The following is a 22,332-nucleotide window of genomic DNA, read 5'->3' as shown; positions in this document are numbered from 1 at the left end:
GTATACAGTAAATTTTTTAATTTATTATTGGCAATGTATATTTAATTTTGGCAAAACATTAAATATGGCATCAAATTCAAGGATGTAGATGCAATTGATAAAGTTAAAAACTTACACAAAATTGAATATATTATATCAAAATACAAGCAAATATTAGACAGATTTAAACAGCTGATGTTGTTAAATTCTCAGTGCATTTTCATAATACGTTTGATATAAAATTTCTAATCATTTTCCTTATTTTTGTAATTATTATTAATAAGAAGCAAGCATACACATACATATATACATCAAGCTTATTTATGTTTTCGAACCGGGTTTTCAATGCATATACTTTCCACACAGTAACGGATTTAGGAATTGATCTTGCGTGATTATACAGATAGTTACAGAATACATAGTCGAACTTAGCATAGCGGACAGGATTTCATTGATTCCAATGATTGTCCGCCAATCAAATCCCATATAATCACGTGATGTACCTACATGACCGGCAGTCATTAGCTCAGCTTTTGCCTTCGATATTCCTCGCATGCAATCTTGATCACGGAATCTGAGCGTAAATAAAAAAGTACTTGAAACATTTTTATTTTTCGCTTAATCAATCACATATTGACAGATAAACATCGAACAAATTCAAAAGAAAAATTACTTTTAGCAAGGCAAAACATTATGAGAGTGATTTAAACCTTGTTAAAATTTCTAGATAATACTCTTCTTAAAGTTTTTTATATGTGGCATTAAAGCTATTCTATCATTTTGTTGATCACATGCATGTAAGTTGCTTATATTTAGATGCTATAATTTATTTACTCAATACATAATAATGTAATATATGGTATGAAAAGCTTTATTTATATCTTGAAAACTGTCAAGTACTGCTACAGTATTTTAATAATTGGCATAATTACAAAATTCATAATAAGTCATATACATACATTTGAATGTATCATATTTATATTAATTGATATATCATAAATAATCAATAATTATATCAAAATCTTTATGATAATATTACTTGTGTGTTCTTACATATATAAAATATTAAAATAAAATGAATCATATTTTTAATCCAACATTTTTTTATAAGTTACATATAAAAATAATAAGTTGAAGTACATAAAAAAGACAGAATTAAATTATTTATTATTATAAATATCTATTAGCTGTTCAATATAACATTGTAGCGACATCTGAAACATGAAAGAAAAGTCTCGTAATATCTGTTTCGTTGCCATTAACAAGTTGCCAACAGCTGATCTTCATGTTATCAATGAAAGATTAAGTTGTTTAAATACACATCATTGCCTAATTAAGTCATTATTTTTAACAGAAGTAATTAAAATTATGCAAAGAAGATAAACTTTATATGTTATATAAAAAATTGCACTATGTTCTTACTAACTATAATATATCAATGTTTTATATAGAATCAATATAGAAGCTTTTAAAAGATTTTTCTTCTTAAAAAAAATTTATTAAATTATTTTTAAATGTACTAATCTTTAATATTTAAAAAAAATATCTCTTTTAAATTCCCGTCTTTAACAAAAATAACATGATTTTCTGTATAACAGAACATTTAAATATTAAATATTAAATTATATTTTCAAATACATTTTACAAAATGAAAATAAAACTTTCTAAAATAATAGCAATTAATTTCATATTTATTAAGATACCTTATTACTACAGTAGTAAAATTAGTAATTGCAGACTAATTAGTATATTATGTAAGTATAATTTTCTCTTGAAATAAAATAATTATTTAATTCATCATCGAGTCAAGACGTTTGTCGATAGTTCTCGACTCTTTTTCTTACTTTATGCGATTCGAGTTATCCAATTCGATTCCTCGCTGTATATCGCTGTAGAGATATCGATCGTGAGACTCATTCTAAACACTCATGTATTATCTTCTCAAAAAACATTGTGTGCTACGTAGATTGAGTGCAAGGTCATTTTTTCAATACGATTCACTCAGTTCCGTACAAGCGACTTCGTTGAACATATTAATCGGAAGTATGGTGCTCCTCGCGAGAATCGTCAAGTGCGAGGTATGAGAAAATATGTCATTGTCACGTTCGATGTGCCGGCTTTTATTCCGTATATTTTTCAAAAATATGTGTGTTGCAACTGCAATTGCAGACTTACATTTGTATTGATTCAGGAAATAAACCATCTAGTGGGCATCCGATGAATTGCAAAAAACTATACCGGCGTTAGCGCGAAAATCAATTCGCAAAGTATTTCGCATCTTTCTATAAGCCTTTTTAGTGCACGTAAACATTTTTAAGTTTAAACATTTGTTTTATATTCTTTCATATTTTTTCAAAGTGTCAAGTTACGACAAATTGACATAAAAGTTTCGAGAAGTTATAAATTAGTACTGTCTTATTTATTATTAGGTGCTTTCTTTATCATGTTAATATAATAATTCTATGCCTTTATTGATCATTAACTACGTTTTATATTTTATGCAAATTTAATAATTAATTAACGAAATCTGTAAAGCAAATTGTCTGTCTATTATGATAATTTATTCATATTTCATATTATCGAAAATATATCTATTACGCTTATATGTATAATGGCTTTAAACTAAAATTATTAATCTCTCTTTGTATGCCAGATGCTAATTTAATAATATATCACTAGCATTGTTGTAATTTATTTGATATATGTTCATATTATAACATTTCAAAGGCAATTTTTAAAACAAAAATTATCACAGAAATACTAAATTTTTACCTGTAAAACAATAAACATACTTTAATTAATAGCTTTTAATTAATTTATTAACCTACATATTTTGTTAGAAAAAAAAAATTCCATTTTGCAAAAGAAACTTTGCGTGTGGTATGCAATAAAGTCACATATGTTATCTAAAACACGTTTATCAAAAATTTATGATCGTACGTAACAACTGATACGTACACTCGGTAACCCAGAAAAACATGTTTAAATGTATTATGTCATTGATTACATTTTATTATATTTTTACGAAAGAGGATAAATTGTATGTAGGTATTATAAAATATTGCTATATATTAATTATTTATGTGTATATATGTATATTATTCTAAGAAACAATATTCTTGATCTAATAATAGAACAAGACTTTAAAAAAATTTAATTTTATTTAAAATTATAAGTTTTAAAATTTTTTATAATTAAAAAAAAATTTTAGAGACCTCATGTTATTTATTTTTAAATATATAATTTTTCTGACAAGTATAAAATATAAATTATTAATTTTTTATATTTAGTTAAAATAAATTATTATAGTAATCTGAAACGTAAGGAATACTTTGAGTATTATTATTTGAAATCCTCCTAGGATGTTAATAATATTTACAAAATAACAATGTTATCTCATCAATTGACCCTTGGGCGACAATGACGCTCATAAGGGGAGAATAATATTACCACTCTTGATAGAAGCTTTTTGTGTAATGTGAAATAAATGATGATAAACAGTTGCCGGTTATAGTGAATAGTTATCCACTTATTGATTTAAAAGCGGCGCTATCATATAAATTTGCTGCTACGTAAAGGTATTCAAATATCTTGGATGACATAGCTTTATTGACATAAATTTTCATTATCAATACAATAGAATATTAATCATACAGTCATATAATCCATACTTAAATTCGTAAAAAAAAATTTTATACATGTACTTACATCTATGAATAAAATAAAGAACATTTTATTAAAATGCAATAATAAATATTCGTTGAAAAATATTTACATTCTATGTATTAGAGAATCTTTCAAATATTTTTATTAGTTACTTTATTATTTTTCTAGTAAAGTACTTTACATATTAATTATTTTAAATAGGATTTTTTATTAATTGCACGTAGTTCAATGTTCAAGAAAATCATTCAAAAATTAAATCAATTTTTATATTAGTAAAATAAGATATTAATATACTAAACATTTATTCATGTGTCAATTTTTTGTGATATGTATTATTATTACATATCATTATGTACAACTCAATACATATTTTTACAAAAAATTATTTAAATAAAAATATAAAGTACAATATATTATTTGCACGCGACAGATTAGTATTAAAATATTCCAGACATGGTTTACCATCAGATCCTACAGTAATGCTGCTCCGACGGTCAAAATGTATATCGATGGGCAATTCGTAGGTAATTGTTGACACATTTTATTCATTCATATTTTTTTCCAAATTTTTATTTTTCTTAGTCTATCAACAAACACGGTTTATTCCTTCGAAGTTTATTTTTATTCCATGTTTATTTTTATGCATAAAATTTCTTTTAAATGTTTTTTCGACCATATAATTTACAGCATATCGATCTGTAAATTGAATTTTTTTTCTGCAGAATCAAAGAGCACAGAGTTCACGGATGTCCACGATCCAGCGACGAATCAGTTGCTATGCCGTACTCCAAAATGCACAAGGGATGAGATGGAAAGTGCGGTACAAAGTGCACGAAAAGCATACGAGAAGTGGCGGCACACAAGCGTGCTAACGAGACAAAATTTGATGCTAAAATATCAGGCTCTTATCCGTGAACACTCAGTTAGTTTATTAATGCATTAAAATCTAAATTGAATATTATACTTATTAAATAATACCACGTTGACAAAATGGAAAAGATGAAAATAATAATACATTATAAATTTGATTTTAACGAATTTTGCACGATGAAAAATAAATCTGGTATTATTGCGGCAGTATAATAACAAACAGCAAAATATGAACGTTGACTATTGAACAAATCCTTCACTCTCATCAATCACTGAATATTCAATGAATATTTTTATAATTGTAAATATTTTATATTAAAATTTTCTTTATCTCTGATTCGACAGAAAGAAATTGCGCAGAATCTTGTGAAGGAAAATGGAAAGACTATGGCTGACGCAGAAGGAGATGTGCTTCGAGGTCTTCGTAAGTATGTTAGATTATAAAAATTTAATCTATAAAGTTTAATTTATAAATTCTAAATGTCTCTATATGTATCTTTAATAATTTCTCATTAATTTCTCATTGATTAAAATTAGTGGAAGATAATAAAAAAAATCACGTTGGATAAATATTACAACATAAATAAGATGTAGAAACAAAAAATATTTTAAAACTCTATCACTGTTTATATAATAAATAATTTAAAATTAATAATTTCATGTATGATTATTGCGCTTTATGTTTTAAAAATTGATATCATTTACTGATTTTTTATTTTTTAATGCACAAAAATTATTTTTAACTTTGTCAACGATACAGTTTCAACTACGTCGATCATGTCGACTATAATTTAGATCACGTTGCGATAATATCATTTCCATATTGATTACTTTATGATTAATATTTAATAAATGATACTGAATATCGATCGATACTTAATTATACTGTGATAGAGGTCGTCGATGCCTGCGCGTCGATTTCGACGCTCCAAATGGGTGAATCCACGGCCAACATCGCTACAGACATGGATATCCTCTCGTACAAAGTTCCCCTCGGCATTACTGCGTCTATTTGCCCATTCAACTTTCCTGCCATGATACCTCTTTGGTCGTTTCCAATATCGGTCGCATGCGGGAACGCTGCAATTCTGAAACCATCGGAGCGGGTACCAGGTGCGTCTATGATCCTCGCTGATCTCTTTACGAAAGCCGGTGCACCAGCTGGCCTTTTAAACATAATACACGGCCAGCACTCAGCCGTGGACTTCATTTGCGAGCATCCTGATATCAAGGCTGTTTCCTTCGTCGGTTCTGATCAAGCGGTAAGCGAAGATGGAAGAGACCGGAAATAATATTGAACTGTCTTTCATGCTTCAATGTAGATCGATCTTCTCCTTTTTGTTTTTGCTCTCTATATTACTAAATATTTTTATTGGATATCGTTTATTGTTGAAGTCTAATATATTTCACGATAAAAAAACATAGACAACACGGAGAAAATTTTATATTAAAAATTACTATGGTATGTAGTGACTGTGGATTATTAGGATAATTAGGAACATTCCAAGTTAAAATGCTATGTAAAACTGTAAAAATTGACTCAATTTATGTAAAAATTACGTCAATTACGTCAATTTTGACAGTTTTACATAACATTTTAACTTGGAATGTGTTTTAATGGTCCACAGTTACTACATATTATAGTAATTTTTAATATAAAATTTTCTCCGTGAATGTATAAAAAAGTAGAAAAAGTTTTATAATCAATAAATTTCTTAAATATACAGGGTAAATACATCTACAAGCAGAGCAGCGCACATGGTAAGAGGGTACAGTGCAATATGGGTGCTAAGAATCACTGCATCGTCTTGCCGGATGCAAATAAGAACAAGACGTTGTCGCAAATTGCCGGTGCGGCTTTCGGGGCCGCCGGACAACGATGCATGGCACTTTCGGTGGCCATCTTTGTAGGAAAATCTAAAGAATGGATACCCGAATTAGTAGAGGCAGCAAAGAGATTGAAAGTAAACGCCGGTCATGTGCCCGGCACTGATCTCGGACCTGTTATATCGCCACAGGCGAAGCAGAAAATTTGTGAATTGGTGGAATCCGGTGTTAAAGACGGCGCGAAATTGGTTCTCGATGGAAGAAACATTATTGTACCCAGCTATGAAAATGGAAACTTCGTCGGACCTACGGTGTTAACCGATGTTAAGGTATATGTTATAATAAAGTGATTAATCAAGACTACGCGCGACGTGAATTTTTGTGCAAAATCAATAAAAATTTAACTTTAAACATTTATTATTATAGAATATAGAAGAAAAGTTTCAACTGTTTCAGAGCAGATACTTTAAAATGAAAAAAAAATTAAAATGATTTTTTATAACTGTTCACATCTGACAATGAAAATATTAATTGTATTTTTGACAAAAAATATTTTGTATAAAATAAAAGTAATAAAATGTCATATTTTAATTCAATATCGTTATTTAGTATATTATAGATCGTTTGATATGTATATTACAGCCTACGATGAAGTGTTATACCAACGAAATATTCGGGCCCGTTTTATCATGCATGTTCGTCGACACTACCGATGAGGCCATCGACATCATCAATAAAAATCCTTATGGTAATGGCACGGCAGTTTTCACGACAAATGGCGCGACAGCCAGGGCATTCGTGAACAGAATCGAAGCTGGCCAAGTCGGCGTTAATGTGCCTATACCAGTACCCCTACCAATGTTCAGCTTTACTGGTAACAAGGGTTCCTTCCTCGGCGATAACCATTTTTATGGGAAAGACGTGAGTAGAGACATATATATATATAACTTCACTTTATTCTGACAAATTAATCTATTTATCAAAATATGTCATATTTGTAATTTTTTACAGTAATTTTTAAATTTTTGAATTTTAAACAATTATTTTCAAGTTAATTATTAAAATTTATCAAAAATATTAGGAATATTGGCAAATATTCGCTTACTATATATAAGCGATATGCAGATGAAAGATATTAAAAGATTTTCTTTGCACAAAATTTGAATTATTCTATTAGATTATCTTTTTTGGAAATGTACAATTTATAATAAAATAGGGGTAAATAATAATAAAATTAGCTTTTGAACAAATGAAAAATGTATATGCTGATGTTTCTTTATTTTTGTTACAATATTTTAGGGTGTAAATTTCCATACGCAAACGAAGACAATAACTCAATTATGGAGATCTGATGATGCTAGCGATATAGTATCATCGACTGCGATGCCTATAATGCAATAAGACTGTAATAATGTGTAATTATATATAGCAAAGTATCATTTTCAAGTGTTTCCAAATTTTACGAATATGCTTGTATAAAGCTCACTTTTGCAGTTATAAACAATGTCTTCCATTTTATTACGTACAAATAATATATTATTATAAATAAATGTATTATTATAAGCTAAAAAAACTATATATATTTTTATAGAAAAATTTAATAAAATATAATAGTCCACATCTCTCTTGAAAATATACTTTTATTTACGTTTTAAAAATAAAATTTGATTTATTGATAGATGTATGTACAAAATGATATATAAAAATGTCATTATCAAGAAATTACATTATGTATTACTATTAAAAGAAATATATATTGCTAATAAAATTAATTTGTATTTATGATTCGTTATTAAAAAAATTCTACTTTATATTAAAATATATTAATAAACACAAATAAATATTTTAAATTAAAAAATTAAAAAATGAAGTAAGTTGTAAGAAATTTTGTATTAAGTGGAGACGCTTTATTAAACAAAACAATGCATTTTAATTCTAAGAATATAATTCATACAACAGCAAACAGCGCGAATGTGATTTTTTCCTCTATCGATCAGCTTTTCATCCAGTACCAGTTGCAACCGTAATTTGGCGCGCGGGCGGTGCCAGGTGAAAATATGTCTAAAACTCGATAGTATAAGCGTCAAAAGAAGTTCACGGTCGACACCTCCTAATTCGTCCTTGAACCCTCGACTCCGCGAACTCGCGCGCGGACATCTATCTCTTGACGATATTCGAAGCAACTTCCGGCAGTCGGGAACGATGTATGCGCCGACGCGCGCACCCCGTCGTCGTCGTCGGGTCGCATCTGCGCATTTTCCAGCTGAGTTTCCTTCACAGGCGAGGTTCTGCCTGTCCCGGATTGTCGTGTACGCGCCGACACACTAGACCGGCAGGGAAACTACGGGAAAATCCTCGACTACCGTTTCACATATCGTGAGTATGGTCAATTCATCTATGATTGAGATCCTCGATGTAACTTTTTTTCTCTCCCATTTTCGTTTTCCTCGTAAAAATCAGCTTTATTCGATAGAGGGAAAGACCTGTCGAGAATAATTTATCTGGTTTTCCAGGAGAACTATTGACGTTCCTACCAAAGTCCATAGTTAAAGATTCGTTATGCATTAACGCTAGAAACTATTATCGTTCGAAATGTCGAGTGTTGCGAAACTGTTGTTTTTCTCGTTTGCTGATGTTCGATAAACCTACGATAATATTTTTAAGTTGTCGGCGTCGACACCGGTTAAGCGGAGTGTAATTAATCATCATGTTAAATTTAATTTTCGGCATGTAATACTTATTTACCAAATGTATGCTTCATCGTAATATTGGTAATGTTGATATCATGACTGTCAGTATGTTTATTTTTAGAATTATTGCATTAAAAAATGAAATTTATATTAAAATATGTTAAGGATCTTCGAATCTTTTTCTAATCATAATATTTAGTTTTAAATTTATATCTACATCTTTTTTTATATCTCTCTATAAATCATATAATTTCTTTCTTGAATCGACTAATTAAAATAATTGCTTTGCCCAAGTGTGTAGGAAGAAGAATGTTGTTTTCTTAATCAGACTGAGTAATGCTCATATTTGATTATGATTTTACTCTCTATTGTCATGCATGTCGAGTGATTATTAAAACAGAAATATTAATTGTACATATTTTAGTTTTCCACATTCGCAAACTTGTTGACATGCTTTAAACAATGGAGCTTTTAAATGTCAAGCGTTTTCTACGGGAACTAATTTATAAACGCTTTCTATTTCTGTTATACTTTATGCTTTAATTGAACAATGTTTTACGATTGAACTTTAGTAACAACCTACCGAGTTTATTGTAAATTCAAATACTACAAAGTCTTTATTCACAAATAAAACGTGAATAGCAAATATACTTTTTAAAATTTCAAAATTTTTAAGTAAAATACAGCTTTATTTTTGATATTTTTTATTTATAACTTATTATTTAATTTCTGAAATTTTTAAGTTAAATTTATAAAAAGTTTACAAAATGTGTCAAAAGTTGTGATAATTTAAAAAAAAATCTGCACAAAATATTTATGATAATTTTATAAAAGTCTTACAAAATGTAATACAAAATGTAATACAAAAGAAAAGAAGTTTTTCTATTTTTTTCTTCTTGAAATGCATATTTGATGGAGTTATTCGTATGCACAAGAAAATATCGTCTTGATGTAGTTATTCTAATTAAAGTTGTTAATATATTCATTAACTCTTCACTGTTGTGAAAAAAACTTCTAAAATTCGATCTCCTGATTAAGCATTTTTATCTCAGAAACAGCTTTCTCGAAAAAAAAAATCATTTAAACACTTCTGACTTTGGTTCACGCGAACTTTTCATCGCCTTTCCTTCGCTTTAGTACAACGAGAGTCTTTCTGACAACATGAATAATTATATATGAAATGGAAAGGTAATGCCAAAAGCTGCATCACAGCGATTTGGCGAGAGATAAATCATCTTGTGTCGCATAGTTTTGTATTCTATCTATCTCGAGAAAATCTCTATTTTCTTTGTTTGTATTTACATATTATATAGCTAATTCTTTACGAGATAATAGATGCTAAAAATATCATTTCAAGAATAGATTTTTCTAAAAAAAGCTCGAGGTAGCCGAACAATATATATTTATATAAATGTGCCATATATTAATATAAACAGTCCATTCGAAAAATTAAGGTACTTTATTATGGTGTGACATATAATTTTATAACATCGAATGTTATTGAATGCTACGTTCCGTAAAATAAATCCGTAAACATAATAGTACATATATATATTTTATTATTTATAACAGAGACTTGTGACTTTTGTTCCGCAATTGCGAAATTGATCCCAAATATACATAAATAATAAATAAATAAATATACATAAATACATATATTTAATATTATCATTTATAGCTTATTCAATTTATTTTATAAAATATCATATAATGTCACTTGTTATTAAGTAGATTATCGAAAAAAATTCCTAATAATCTATTTTAAGCATAGGTTTATACCGAAACACAAAATACAATATTTTAACTTTTGCCATAATATCTTGTATAAAATATTTAATTTAATTTTCTTTTCAATGTCGAAATTGAATTTAAATGCCTACATTTAAATGCATATATTATTGATTTAATTTTTTCCTTTTGTTATTGTTATTGTTATTATTTTTCTTCACAATTTACAATAAATAAAAGTGGATATTTTGATCACAGTGCAGAAAATTCAGCATTGAACAATCATGCTTGTGAAAATAAATATATCGCTATATTTAGCGAATACGAAATAGCGAAGCTATTCGACTGACAGAATCGTATATATTTCTGGCCAGTTGAAAGATCGCCGCCGTATATCTCTAACAAGATCTATCTTGACAGGTTGAATAATTATGTACAAAACGGTGCGGAAAGGCGATGCAAGTCTGCAGTACACGATACTGCCACAGACGGATCAGTTCTCGTCCGGCGGATTTCCGCAAACTTCCGGTAAGCACCGGCCGAGGATCATCAAGTATACGATGGGCACTGTGATGGTGCTCATCATACTGTCCTGCGTGGCCACGCCGTTCCTGATGAATCAGAATGATCACAACCTTTTCGCCAGCACGATGCTGGCGATGAGCCGAGTCGAGCCAGTCAGGAACACATCGAGAAGCCAAACGAAGGACATTGGTGTTAGTAAGAACAGAAGCAGGATTCCGACTACAACGGTGTCGACGACCGAGGTCACTAGGAGGAAAGACCTCGAAGATAACACGACCCCTTTCAATGGAATTCTCCGAGGGGAGGAGGAGGAGGAAGAGGCAATAGTTGACGATACCACGTTAGCAGGTATTATTTTGCTTAAATTCTACAGAAATGCGATGATAGCAAGCAGATAATTATGATTGAAATATTTCTTAAAAGTATACATTTTCAATGCACTGATAAACATAAATAATCCGATATTTGGTATTTAAATTTATTAATTATATTTGACTTAAATTTATTGTGTTGAAAAATGATATTTTCATAAAATATATATTTTTATATTTTCATCGTAAAATAATATTGTACATTTAAAATAATATTATATTACACAAAGTAATATATTATCTTTTCTCTTTGACCAAAAATTTTCTCTGTTTTTTATTAGGATGAGAGTTATGAGATCCGATACGAAATTTAATTTTCCCTTTAGAAAACCGCAATAAAACGTGTGTTAAAACGAGGCTTAAAACAAACAGGGCTTAAAACAAATTCTTCTAAATTTATTAAGAGGCTTTATTATCAATTTTTCAATTAAACCAGCGATAATACAGAAATATTAATCACAACATAATTATTCCTGTCTCTGCAACATATCATAATAAATTATAAACTCTGACAATTCTCTCTTTTCAGATACATCGCAAATTAGTACGCAAGCAATTCCAAGTACGGAAACGTCAATGAGTGTCCGTCAAACGATGACGACTTCCGCTCTACCGCCGACAACCGTTCTTTCGGCATCCTCGAGCAGCACGATAGAGGACACGAAAACGGCGAGCACGCCAAAAAAGCCAAAGATGCCGAGGGTGACCCTGAAGCTGCGTGAAAACGAAACCATACCGCAGATGTATATGAAGGCTGGGATAGCCTCTTACAAGAAGGGCAACATCACTACTAGCGTTCTCGCGCCGCGCCTAAGCCTCGAGGGTCTGATATTCAAAACGCCAGAGGGCACGATAAAGCCCTGGCCTCAGAAGTGGTTCTTCAGCGATCCATCGGCAGATTTTCAATGGAAGGTAAGTGCTCCTCTATTTCTTCCTCTGATCAAATGCTCAGTACGTCCTCGGAGATGAATTACGTCAAGGGGACTTGGAGTATATATCCTGCATTTTAATAAAGTGCATCGATCACGGTGCAAATCATCTGTGCAAAAATTTGCTGACTTGTGGTTTTTCTTGCGTGTCTGGACTTTTTCTCTTTTGGAATTTGTTTTTGAAATATCTTTTCAAACATGCTTTTTTCGAACATTCCAGTTCTATTTTTTTTTTTTTTTTTATAAAACAACTCGCTGAATGTTGTCAAAAGTCGACGTTTATTTGTGTCAATTTTTACTTTTATTTTATTTGAAATAAGAGCACTTTAAAAATCCGTTAATCTTTAATATCAGAAAAACTCATTTCGTTGCTGTCGTTGTTACACTTTACAGAATTTTATAGCCTAATGTTATACTCCGGCTTCGTGATCTACAAGATATATTATGTCAGACATTCTTCTCATATCTTCAAGTCTACTGGTCGTCTGGCTGTCGACTCGAAATTTTGCGTCCTGCATAAATATTGATCGCGTTGCACCAAAGACATCTAAACTGAAGCACTCTGTCCGATCGATAGGCAGAGCATGTTCGTGAATCTAAAAGCAGACGAGCAATCGCTCGAAACCTTTATTTTTCCTGTACGTTTCCCACCGGGACAGCAGATATACTTTTATTTCCCTTTTGGAAAATTGCAGAACGTGACGTTATATTTCTACAATTTCTACAAAATGTCTCATGATATCGCTCCTTATCTATCGTACTTTTATATATGTATATCTATATCTATATATATATATATATATATATATATATATATACATATATATGTATATATTTCTTTTTTCTTATATTTTCTCTTTTTTCTCCATTTCCCTTGCAGCGAGAAAATTTTCAATGCAAATGAATTCGCAAGAAAGAAAAAAAATCTGCTTTCTTGAAACACCGACCTCTCGTTGACCAATCAATATAAAAGCCTTTATTTTCTCTTAATCCGATAACGCTTACTCGTTGCCACTGAAAATGCTTGCGCTGCACCTAAAGATTTTTACAGAGATCACACGCACGTACGTTATTAAAAAATATCGCAAATTGCGCGAAATATAATGTTTCATGCTTATGAAAAAAATGTAAATTACATTTTTTAATCTACTCGAAATTCATCATATAATAACTTTATTAAAAACTACAAATTTCTTTATTAATACAGGACATTTTTTCAATTAATATAAATTTAATAATTCATTTTCATCAAATTTCATAATTTAATGAAAAATAAACAAATAATTAGAGGGGCTCTTAGAAATTAAAACAAAATAGTGATAAAACAGGCAAATAAGAGTCAAGCTTTGTAAGTAGTGAGCAAAAAAAATTTTATTTTAACTTATGTTAAACGTTCTTAAAAATCAAACATATAATTAAGTATGCGAACGTTTTGGTTAATTTTTTGCTTTAATGCAATTTTATATAAAAACATTAAACGCAAACAAATCAAGATGATAAAAATATTAATAAAAAATAATTGTCTTGTTAGAAATTTAGCAATAAAAGTAAAACAATAAAAATAAACATTTAACAATAAAAATAGTTTGCTCGACAATTTTGTTAAAAAAAAATATTTTGCCAAATATTTTTGTTGCTATATTACTAAATATAGGATCTTTTTAGTGTTTAAGCATTTAAGTAAAATTATCAAGCTAAAAGTTTCTCGTTGAATTGTTCGTCTTGCTTCTTTTATTCTTTTAAATTGTGCACAACATAGTAACACACTCTACTTTACAACTCGCAGCATCTACAACTTTTACGGACAGAGTGCTTAATTTACCATATTATTAAAAATTCCAACGACGCAACGTATAAGAGATTAATAGGATCTTGAGTATATCTTCTAATTCATATATTTACAGGTATCCAATTTACCGCGGCAATATTGGATACAACGGCATTTCTGCCAGTATGTGTTTTGCATATTAAACAGTAATTGGAGTAATAGAGAGCAACATTTTTCAATGAATATTCATTTCTCAGTAGATAAGTAGTGTGAGTTATAATGCAAATAATACAGACATATCGATGAAAATTGCATACTTCGAAGCTGCTTGATTTGAAAAATAACATAAAAAACAATAAATATTCATACAATTACACATATTTATTTTTATTTATTAAGATATACATATCTATATATAATATAGATATAATATAGAAAAGAAAGAAAGTGTATATTACTGACAAAATAAATAAAGTTTATTTTATTTAATGTATTGATTTGGTACCTATTACAAATACAATATTTATAAATGCGAGAATTGTTATTAACTTCTGGTTTTTCTTCTTTTATCTCTGCCGTTATCTTTACCGTTTATTTATCGAATCAATTGATTCGTAAACATTATTTATTTTTGTACCATGCTAGTTGTAACAGTGAAAGAATAATTTTGTAACAATACACGATTTGATGTCGGAATAGGTATATTTAATTAAAGCTGAAACAATGTATGTGTAATAAATTACTACATGTCTCAATCGAAATATTAAGTCGAATTCCACGAATGACAGAAATAGTTGTTCATACGAAGGCTCGATGGCATTAAACGGAACACTATCGTGAATTCCGCGCATTACGCGATGCACAAATCAGAATTTCAAGCAGGTTATTGCGCCGATGGCTGGCGAAACGGGAGCTTAGCGAAAATACATTATCGTGCACGCAAAGCTGTAGGCTGACGTTTGACCTAATGGCGAATTAAAGCAGTCAGTGTACGATCGAAAGATTTAAAACAATGCTCATTTCGTCAATGTACGTGAATATTGTACAAAAGATGCGAAATAATTCGAAAAATTCAATTGCGCGAAAAGTGTTACTTTTAAACAGTTAAGATACCTAAAAATCGCGATTTTATCGCGATTCTAGCAGAAATAAAGTGTGATATATTTAACTTCACTGACCCGGTTTATATTTTTTAAACTTTCTTTCCGAGATATCATATTCTATTTAATATTTCTAGTTTATATGCATATAAATGTATATAAATATATTATTTATAAAATTATATATACATATATAATACAATATTAAATAGGTGAATTAATATTATTGATTAAATTACTTAATAACTTTTAATATTAATGATTCACTAATTGTTTTGATTGATCATAAATAATACGTATATATTTGAAATTTGGATCCATATAAAAAGCTAAAGAGAGAAAAGGAAAAATTGTATAACATATTTCAATTAAAAAGAAATTTTATACAATGGAAATGTATAAAAATATATGAAAGTATAAGAAAGTAGAGTACATTATTCAATACTTGTCGTGCAATGGAGATCTATCGTATAATGGGTATGTTAATCGTGTTGAACTAAACGTTTTATTGAATTTACAGGGCTCGACCCAAATGCCGGTAACAATTTACATCGTCCTCGCGGGACTGGCTGCTTTGGCGAGCATTAGTATTGTCCTCATGTTTTACGTGCAACGTAAGGCATCGAAACGTCAACGGCCGAACATAGAGGAGCCGGAAATCGAGGAGCACGAAGAGGACAAGTCGACTCTGCTGGGCGCGGAAAGCCAAGAGATCGAAGAAAAGGAATAATTGCCTGGCAAAACAAACACAATGCATCCGTACATATAGCGCGCGTAAGACTTGCCTATTTTTACAACACAACACATCAGTTAGGTTTAGAGTCTTCCAGGTCGAAGGATTGAACGAGAAACGAGCAGGTGAGAGAAATACGAGGATTTTTTTTATGATGCATTCGGAATTAATTAGAATCGATATTAGGACGAACGCGCTCCGTGATTCGGTCGCCTGAATTGAGGATCTGCACAATATTTTTTCTCGCGAGATTGCTCACCACATTGTTGTTACGCTCGTAAGTTTATCTTCGCGTCATAGTGGATTTTTAAACAAGATTTTTTTGCACAAAAGCGGAAATAATGATATTGTACAATCATTCTTAGCGTTGCACTTTCATTTAGATGCCCAATTTACATATTTGTTAAGAAATTAGCGACGGACCAGTTAAGTTTGTTGCAATTGTGATATACTCGACTAGCGACTATGGTTAAAACGATAATGATAAGACAATGAATCTTGCGATAGCCGAGTAAATCATGAAAAATTTAATTATAAAAAATTTCTGTTGTTTATTATATAAGCTTGCGATGAAGTAGAGCAGGTTTAAAAAACCCGCTACGGACGCACGATGTGCGTGAAGACAAACTACATATATACAGAGGAAAAGTACCTCACTGGCGAGTTAAGGAGACCGAAATTTATAAAATTTTTCACAAAACAGTAAATATATATATATATATATAACATTTTCAATTCATTCTCTTTAGAAATTGTTTAGGATTTTTGTACGAAATTTAAAAATTTAACTCGACAATGTCTAAAAGAAGAAGGTCTAAAAAATATATTATTTTTAAAATTCCAATTAGAGAATAAACAGTTAGGACATATGTTTTTATAATAAAGTAATGCAGGAATTAAGATAGAAATGATTTTAAATGAGAAATTTAAATCATACAGTGCAGTAAGGTAGATTAAAATTAATCTGAAAATCTAAAAGAAGAAAAATACAATCACAAATGTACATGCGACAGTATATGAAAAAATAGATATTTTATAATTTTGAAACGTTAAAATTTTAGAAGCTCAAAGAAAAGTCTCCTTAATTCGACCATCTGTATTTACTAAACTTTCTATAATATACACGGTATGCGTATGATTATAAGATATTATGTATACGTGTGTCATCGACTTTTCTAGCGAATCTCGAAAAAGCAACGTGCTTTTTGACTTTCTGACGCCGGTCAAATTCTATCTGCGTACAAAAGTAGCCGTACTGCCAGCTACAATAAAGGGCCAGCTTTCTAACTCTTTGTTTAATTAAAAGTGATGTTTGACGAACGTGCTATCAAATATATTATTCGATCGATATCCGTGCATCGTTTTCCTCGGTGGTATCTATCGCGAACGGGGAAAAACATAATATTATATTTTTTTGCAAAATCTCTCAAACAGCTTGACGATATCGCGTCAATAGTAGATATATATATATGACTCATATTAAATTAATCCAAGCTATACTCAGTATCAATGTTTGATTAGATGTTGATTTAATCAACCATGCCATTTTGCTAAAATTACGATATGAAATTATTTGTAAAAATATATAGAATTGGGACACGGAATTTTATATAACCGACTAACATCGTAAAAAAAAAGCACTAAATAAACCATATTTAGTTAAATTGAAATTAATGTGGATATGTATTATATTTGTCAATATTATCATAGAGGGAAAAGTACACGTTGCTGTCAAAAAATTATATACTTAAAAATACAATGTGTTTCAAACAAATGGATACAGTAACATTTTCAAAGTAAAATTTTGAAAATTGGAGCTTTCTGATTTATCTAATATTTTATAAATGTCTAAGTTCTACATATCAATCTAAAAATAACTTAATATTTCTTTTGAATTAAATTTTGTTTTGTTAGATTAAAAATAGAGTATCAGAGACTATTAATATTATATCATATTATGTATAATGTGTTATATATTATGTTAATTATATTTTTTTAGATCAATTCTTTAATATTTTATTATCGTGTTTAACAATTATCATAATAACTTCTTTTGTTTTTTGCAAAAACATAAATTTTGTAATGTCAAACAATCTGTTATCATATGCAAAACAAGACTTAACTATCCGAGCTTTAACCAGGATGCTCTTTAATATTGGCTCTAAAGGTCAGTTTTGCCACTTTATTTTATTCAAGGCAAAATGCATAAGATAAAATTGTGCCGATAATTTCACGCTTAAAGACCAACGCTTATACAGGCGTATCAAATCTAGTATATATTTATTACATAACGACGATAACAAGTTGACCTAACACTGTGCAAGTTGTTTACTCTCTATAAGATCTATTTTATCAATAGATATTTTCTACAATATTTGCGCAACAAATAATTCTTCCACTTTTTTCAGTTTCTATATTCCATAATATTTATTTCGTAGTTTTATTATTTCGAATGAGCTGCGACTTATATATATTATAATATACACCGTATTATATATATATGTTGCAAAATTTATAATTTGCTGTGAATTCTTAAAAAAACAATTATTGATAAATATTCTAAAAATTTCAAAAGTCACTTTAAATTGTTATAATATATACATTTGAAAAAGCTTTACATATAAATTAAAAAGAAATTATATTGTTAGCATAAACAGATAATATGACTCTAAATTTGAAGATTGTTTATTTTTTTAAATAAAAGCTTATCTATTACTTACAAAAATATATATTCAGTTTTACTTTCAGTGACAAATGAGAAATCTCGTATTTTTATTTAAATAAAAAATACGAGTACAATAATTTTTCGATACTTGTTATTAAAAATATAGACTACTATTAAAATAAAATTAGAAATTATGAATGAATAGAAAATTGAAAATAAAAAGCGTTTGGTGAATAGAAAATTGTACTTATAGTTTTATCATTACATTAATTTAATTACAATAATTTTATTCAACATCTTTGATTAAAAAATAAAAAGAATCATAACTATATGATCTTATAGAGTTAAGCAATTTTACCGAATCCATTTAATTTTGTATATATTGCATATGTCGTTCACCATAATTAAAGTTAAACTCACAGTACTGTTATCATCTAGAAATGTTCATTAAAAACACAAGTATAGTGTTTATCACGATTGTCACGATCATTTACACTGTTTTGCATACATATTTTGTAGTAATGAGCCACTCATTATGCTATAATTAAGAAAATAAATATTTATGCGGAAATTCTTTATATTTAGTTTAAGAAAATAAGATTCTTATTTATTATTTATAATTAAGAAACAAGCTAAGCAATTTTTACATTTGATCGTACGTGCTCATGAATATATTTTGAAATATTAATAAAATCTCAATATCCGATAATTTTATTTATTTTGATAAATATTAATTAATTATAGTAAATAATTAAATTAATATTTACAATGTTTGTAAATATCAATTGTTTATATTTGCAAATTATATTATTAATATTATTATATATATATATATATATGCTAATTCCCTATATATATTGAAATATGTGTGTTATTTGACTTATTAGTACTTTATTTATTGTTATATTTTTTCTGAATCATTACTATTATTTTACCGCTTGGAAAAAATATTTATTATATTATTATTTATAAAAAGTAATCCGTATTATGTATTACGTATTATGTATTACTTATTGTTTTAAAATACATTGAAAAATGAATGTTTTTAATATAAAAAATCCTTATTTTATCGAGTAATCTGAAATTTTTGAAAATAATAATTTAAAAATAAAATTAAGCGATTTAAAAATATATTAACAATAATTTGTAAATTTTATGTAAATAAATAATAAGTTAATAAAATAATAAGTTAAAATTAAATTTTAAATATTTGTGAAAATGCGATTAGATATCGGAGATAGAACTAGAAGATGTATATTTAATTCGGAGATAGATATAGGAGATGTATATTTAATTCGGTATATTAAGTGATCCTGCAGCAAAAATCGTGTATAAATTATAATCATTATGTTACAAATGAATAAGGACGCAAGAAATTCGATGATTATATGTACGGAATATTTAAGAGATAGTTAAGGATATGAAATTCGAACCGTATACTAATTAACTATTCATGTGACTTTCGTGTATTAAACTTAAACTTCTATGGTATATATATTGAAACACGACTGCAAAATTTCTTAGAGGCACTTTGGGGGGCTCATAACTTGCAAAATTATTTATAAGGCACCTGATGGATAATTACAGCAAAAAAAAAAAAAGAAAATACGATAAGCTCATCACAAAACATTTTTTCTTGTATTAATTTTCCGTCACATTATTTACTTGAATAATAAATCAGTTTTTATCGGGAAAGTCGTTAGAAAACTTATGAAAGATATAACGCTCAATCAATAATTTTTCGAGACCCTTACCATGTCGTAGAAATTGCGCGACCAATGAGAAGAAAAAATAAAAGGAAAAATTATTCGAAAATCGATCGTGTGATTTTCGCGAGATGGATGTCCCGAGGACTTCATGTCGATAAACAGCAGTATGCATAAGTAGAGCATATATAGAAAAAAAAGATAATGTTCGATTTTCGAAAGAAATAAAGAATTCATAAGTGACACAATAGTGCTGTAGCTGAAGAGAAAAACGGTTATAGTTTCTATTTTGAAGATTATATTTTTTTAACTTTATTAATTTTTGACTTCCACGTACATGTATAAATAATAAATAATATAAGAAAAATATATATATACAAATTATAAATATAAAACTGTAATGGACTATTGTATATACATATACAAGTATATTTTAAACCAGGCCGTGTAGCGTGCAAAATTACACGTGATACTTTAGTTTAAATAATGAAAGATTTAAAAAAATGAAAGAGTTTCAAAATTGGATAATTCTTAACTCTAGTTATAAAAGTAAAAATGTTTAATAATATTTTATTGTCAAATAAAGACATTATATTTATTATTAATTATATGAATAAATTAAAAATTATATGAATAATAAAATAAATTAATTCAAAGGAAAAAGAAATAATTTTCTCGGAAACAAATATTTTTCTAATTTAATAAACAAAAGTCTTTAAAGAAATACTAAATTCAATGTATGATAAACTTGATTGATTGGAATCAATACAATGCGCTTCCAAGGATCTTAATCTTGTTAATTAAGTAATGTGTGATTATATTGACGTATTCGCGATTTATAAGATTAAGAGCCAAACGTTGCGATTACTAACAAGTTATATGCGCGTTATACGGTCTATTCACATTATCTAGCTTAGCTAGGCCAATCAATTCTGTGTACATATATTATTATTGTATGTACGTAGACTCAAAGTATCTGTTAAGAACACGGCGGATAATATATGTAATCGGTTAATCAATGTTTTACATACAAATCTAGATTAAAAAAAATTAAAATAATAAACTAATAACTAATGGAAAACTTTACTTATTAAAAAAATTTATACAATTTCTTTTTGTACTTGAATGTACAAAACTGCAGAGACAACTATCAAAATGTAATTTTTCATCTATAGTAAAACTAGTTATTAAATTGCACATATATATGTGCTATTTTTCTGCCATAATCTTATCAGATGCTTCGATCCTACACGTATGTCTTGAGAATCACGATACGGCTTACCAAATGTGGTCCGTTTATTATTGAGAATTGAATTGTTAATTCAAGTTGGGAATGGACTAGCTCACGCCTAATTAGGGCCTATAAGTGTATACAAACAAATAAAACGTTGAGAAACAATCTTGCATTTTTCATATTAAATTTGTAGTTTCAGCATCATTGTTATTAACACTTTATTATTTATATACTTTATCAAACATTGCATTACTGTTTGGCAAATCTTCTTGATGCAATTATTTTTAAATCGACATTAATTAAAAAAAAAGAACTTAACAAAATTTAATATCATTATATAAAATCAAGTAAAATAATTATGACTTTTTGCAAACCACTACAATAATTTTTGATAATAAAATTAATAAATAACATTTTTTGATTATTTTTTTCAGTCATTATTATGTAAATATAATAGCATTATGTATAATCATTCTGTAATAATTAAATTATTATAGAATCATTCTATCATTAAGCAATTTTATTTATCTGATAAACTGAC

General features: G+C 28.4%; 2 protein-coding genes across 4 annotated transcripts; both read left to right on the top strand.

Moving 5' to 3' along the window:
• The first annotated feature begins 1,924 nt into the window (after positions 1-1,924).
• LOC140676308 (probable methylmalonate-semialdehyde/malonate-semialdehyde dehydrogenase [acylating], mitochondrial) lies at positions 1,925-7,957 on the top strand. 3 transcript variants are annotated; one of them, XM_072911226.1, is made up of 8 exons: positions 1,925-2,057; positions 4,097-4,169; positions 4,368-4,567; positions 4,861-4,939; positions 5,410-5,777; positions 6,243-6,671; positions 6,985-7,263; positions 7,642-7,957. In XM_072911226.1, the coding sequence occupies exons 1-8, from the start codon at positions 2,025-2,027 to the stop codon at positions 7,741-7,743; spliced, it is 1,563 nt and encodes a 520-aa protein (XP_072767327.1). In that variant the 5' UTR covers positions 1,925-2,024; the 3' UTR covers positions 7,744-7,957. The 3 variants fall into 3 exon arrangements, with proteins under 3 accessions (XP_072767327.1, XP_072767329.1, XP_072767328.1); XM_072911227.1 differs by lacking the exon at positions 1,925-2,057 and adding an exon at positions 3,349-3,557 and having other exon boundaries at positions 7,642-7,956; XM_072911228.1 differs by lacking the exon at positions 4,097-4,169 and having other exon boundaries at positions 1,978-2,057; positions 7,642-7,956.
• A 244-nt stretch (positions 7,958-8,201) lies between these two features.
• LOC140676309 (uncharacterized) lies at positions 8,202-18,892 on the top strand. Its single transcript, XM_072911229.1, has 4 exons — positions 8,202-8,718; positions 11,181-11,633; positions 12,186-12,568; positions 15,974-18,892. Exons 2-4 carry the CDS (start codon positions 11,192-11,194, stop codon positions 16,181-16,183), a joined length of 1,035 nt encoding a protein of 344 aa, XP_072767330.1. The 5' UTR covers positions 8,202-8,718; positions 11,181-11,191; the 3' UTR covers positions 16,184-18,892.
• The last annotated feature ends 3,440 nt before the right edge of the window (positions 18,893-22,332 follow it).

This window comes from Anoplolepis gracilipes, chromosome 2 (assembly GCF_047496725.1).
Source record: "Anoplolepis gracilipes chromosome 2, ASM4749672v1, whole genome shotgun sequence".
NCBI classification, from domain to species: Eukaryota; Metazoa; Arthropoda; class Insecta; order Hymenoptera; family Formicidae; genus Anoplolepis; species Anoplolepis gracilipes.
This window is presented reverse-complemented; position numbering and strand designations above follow the sequence as displayed.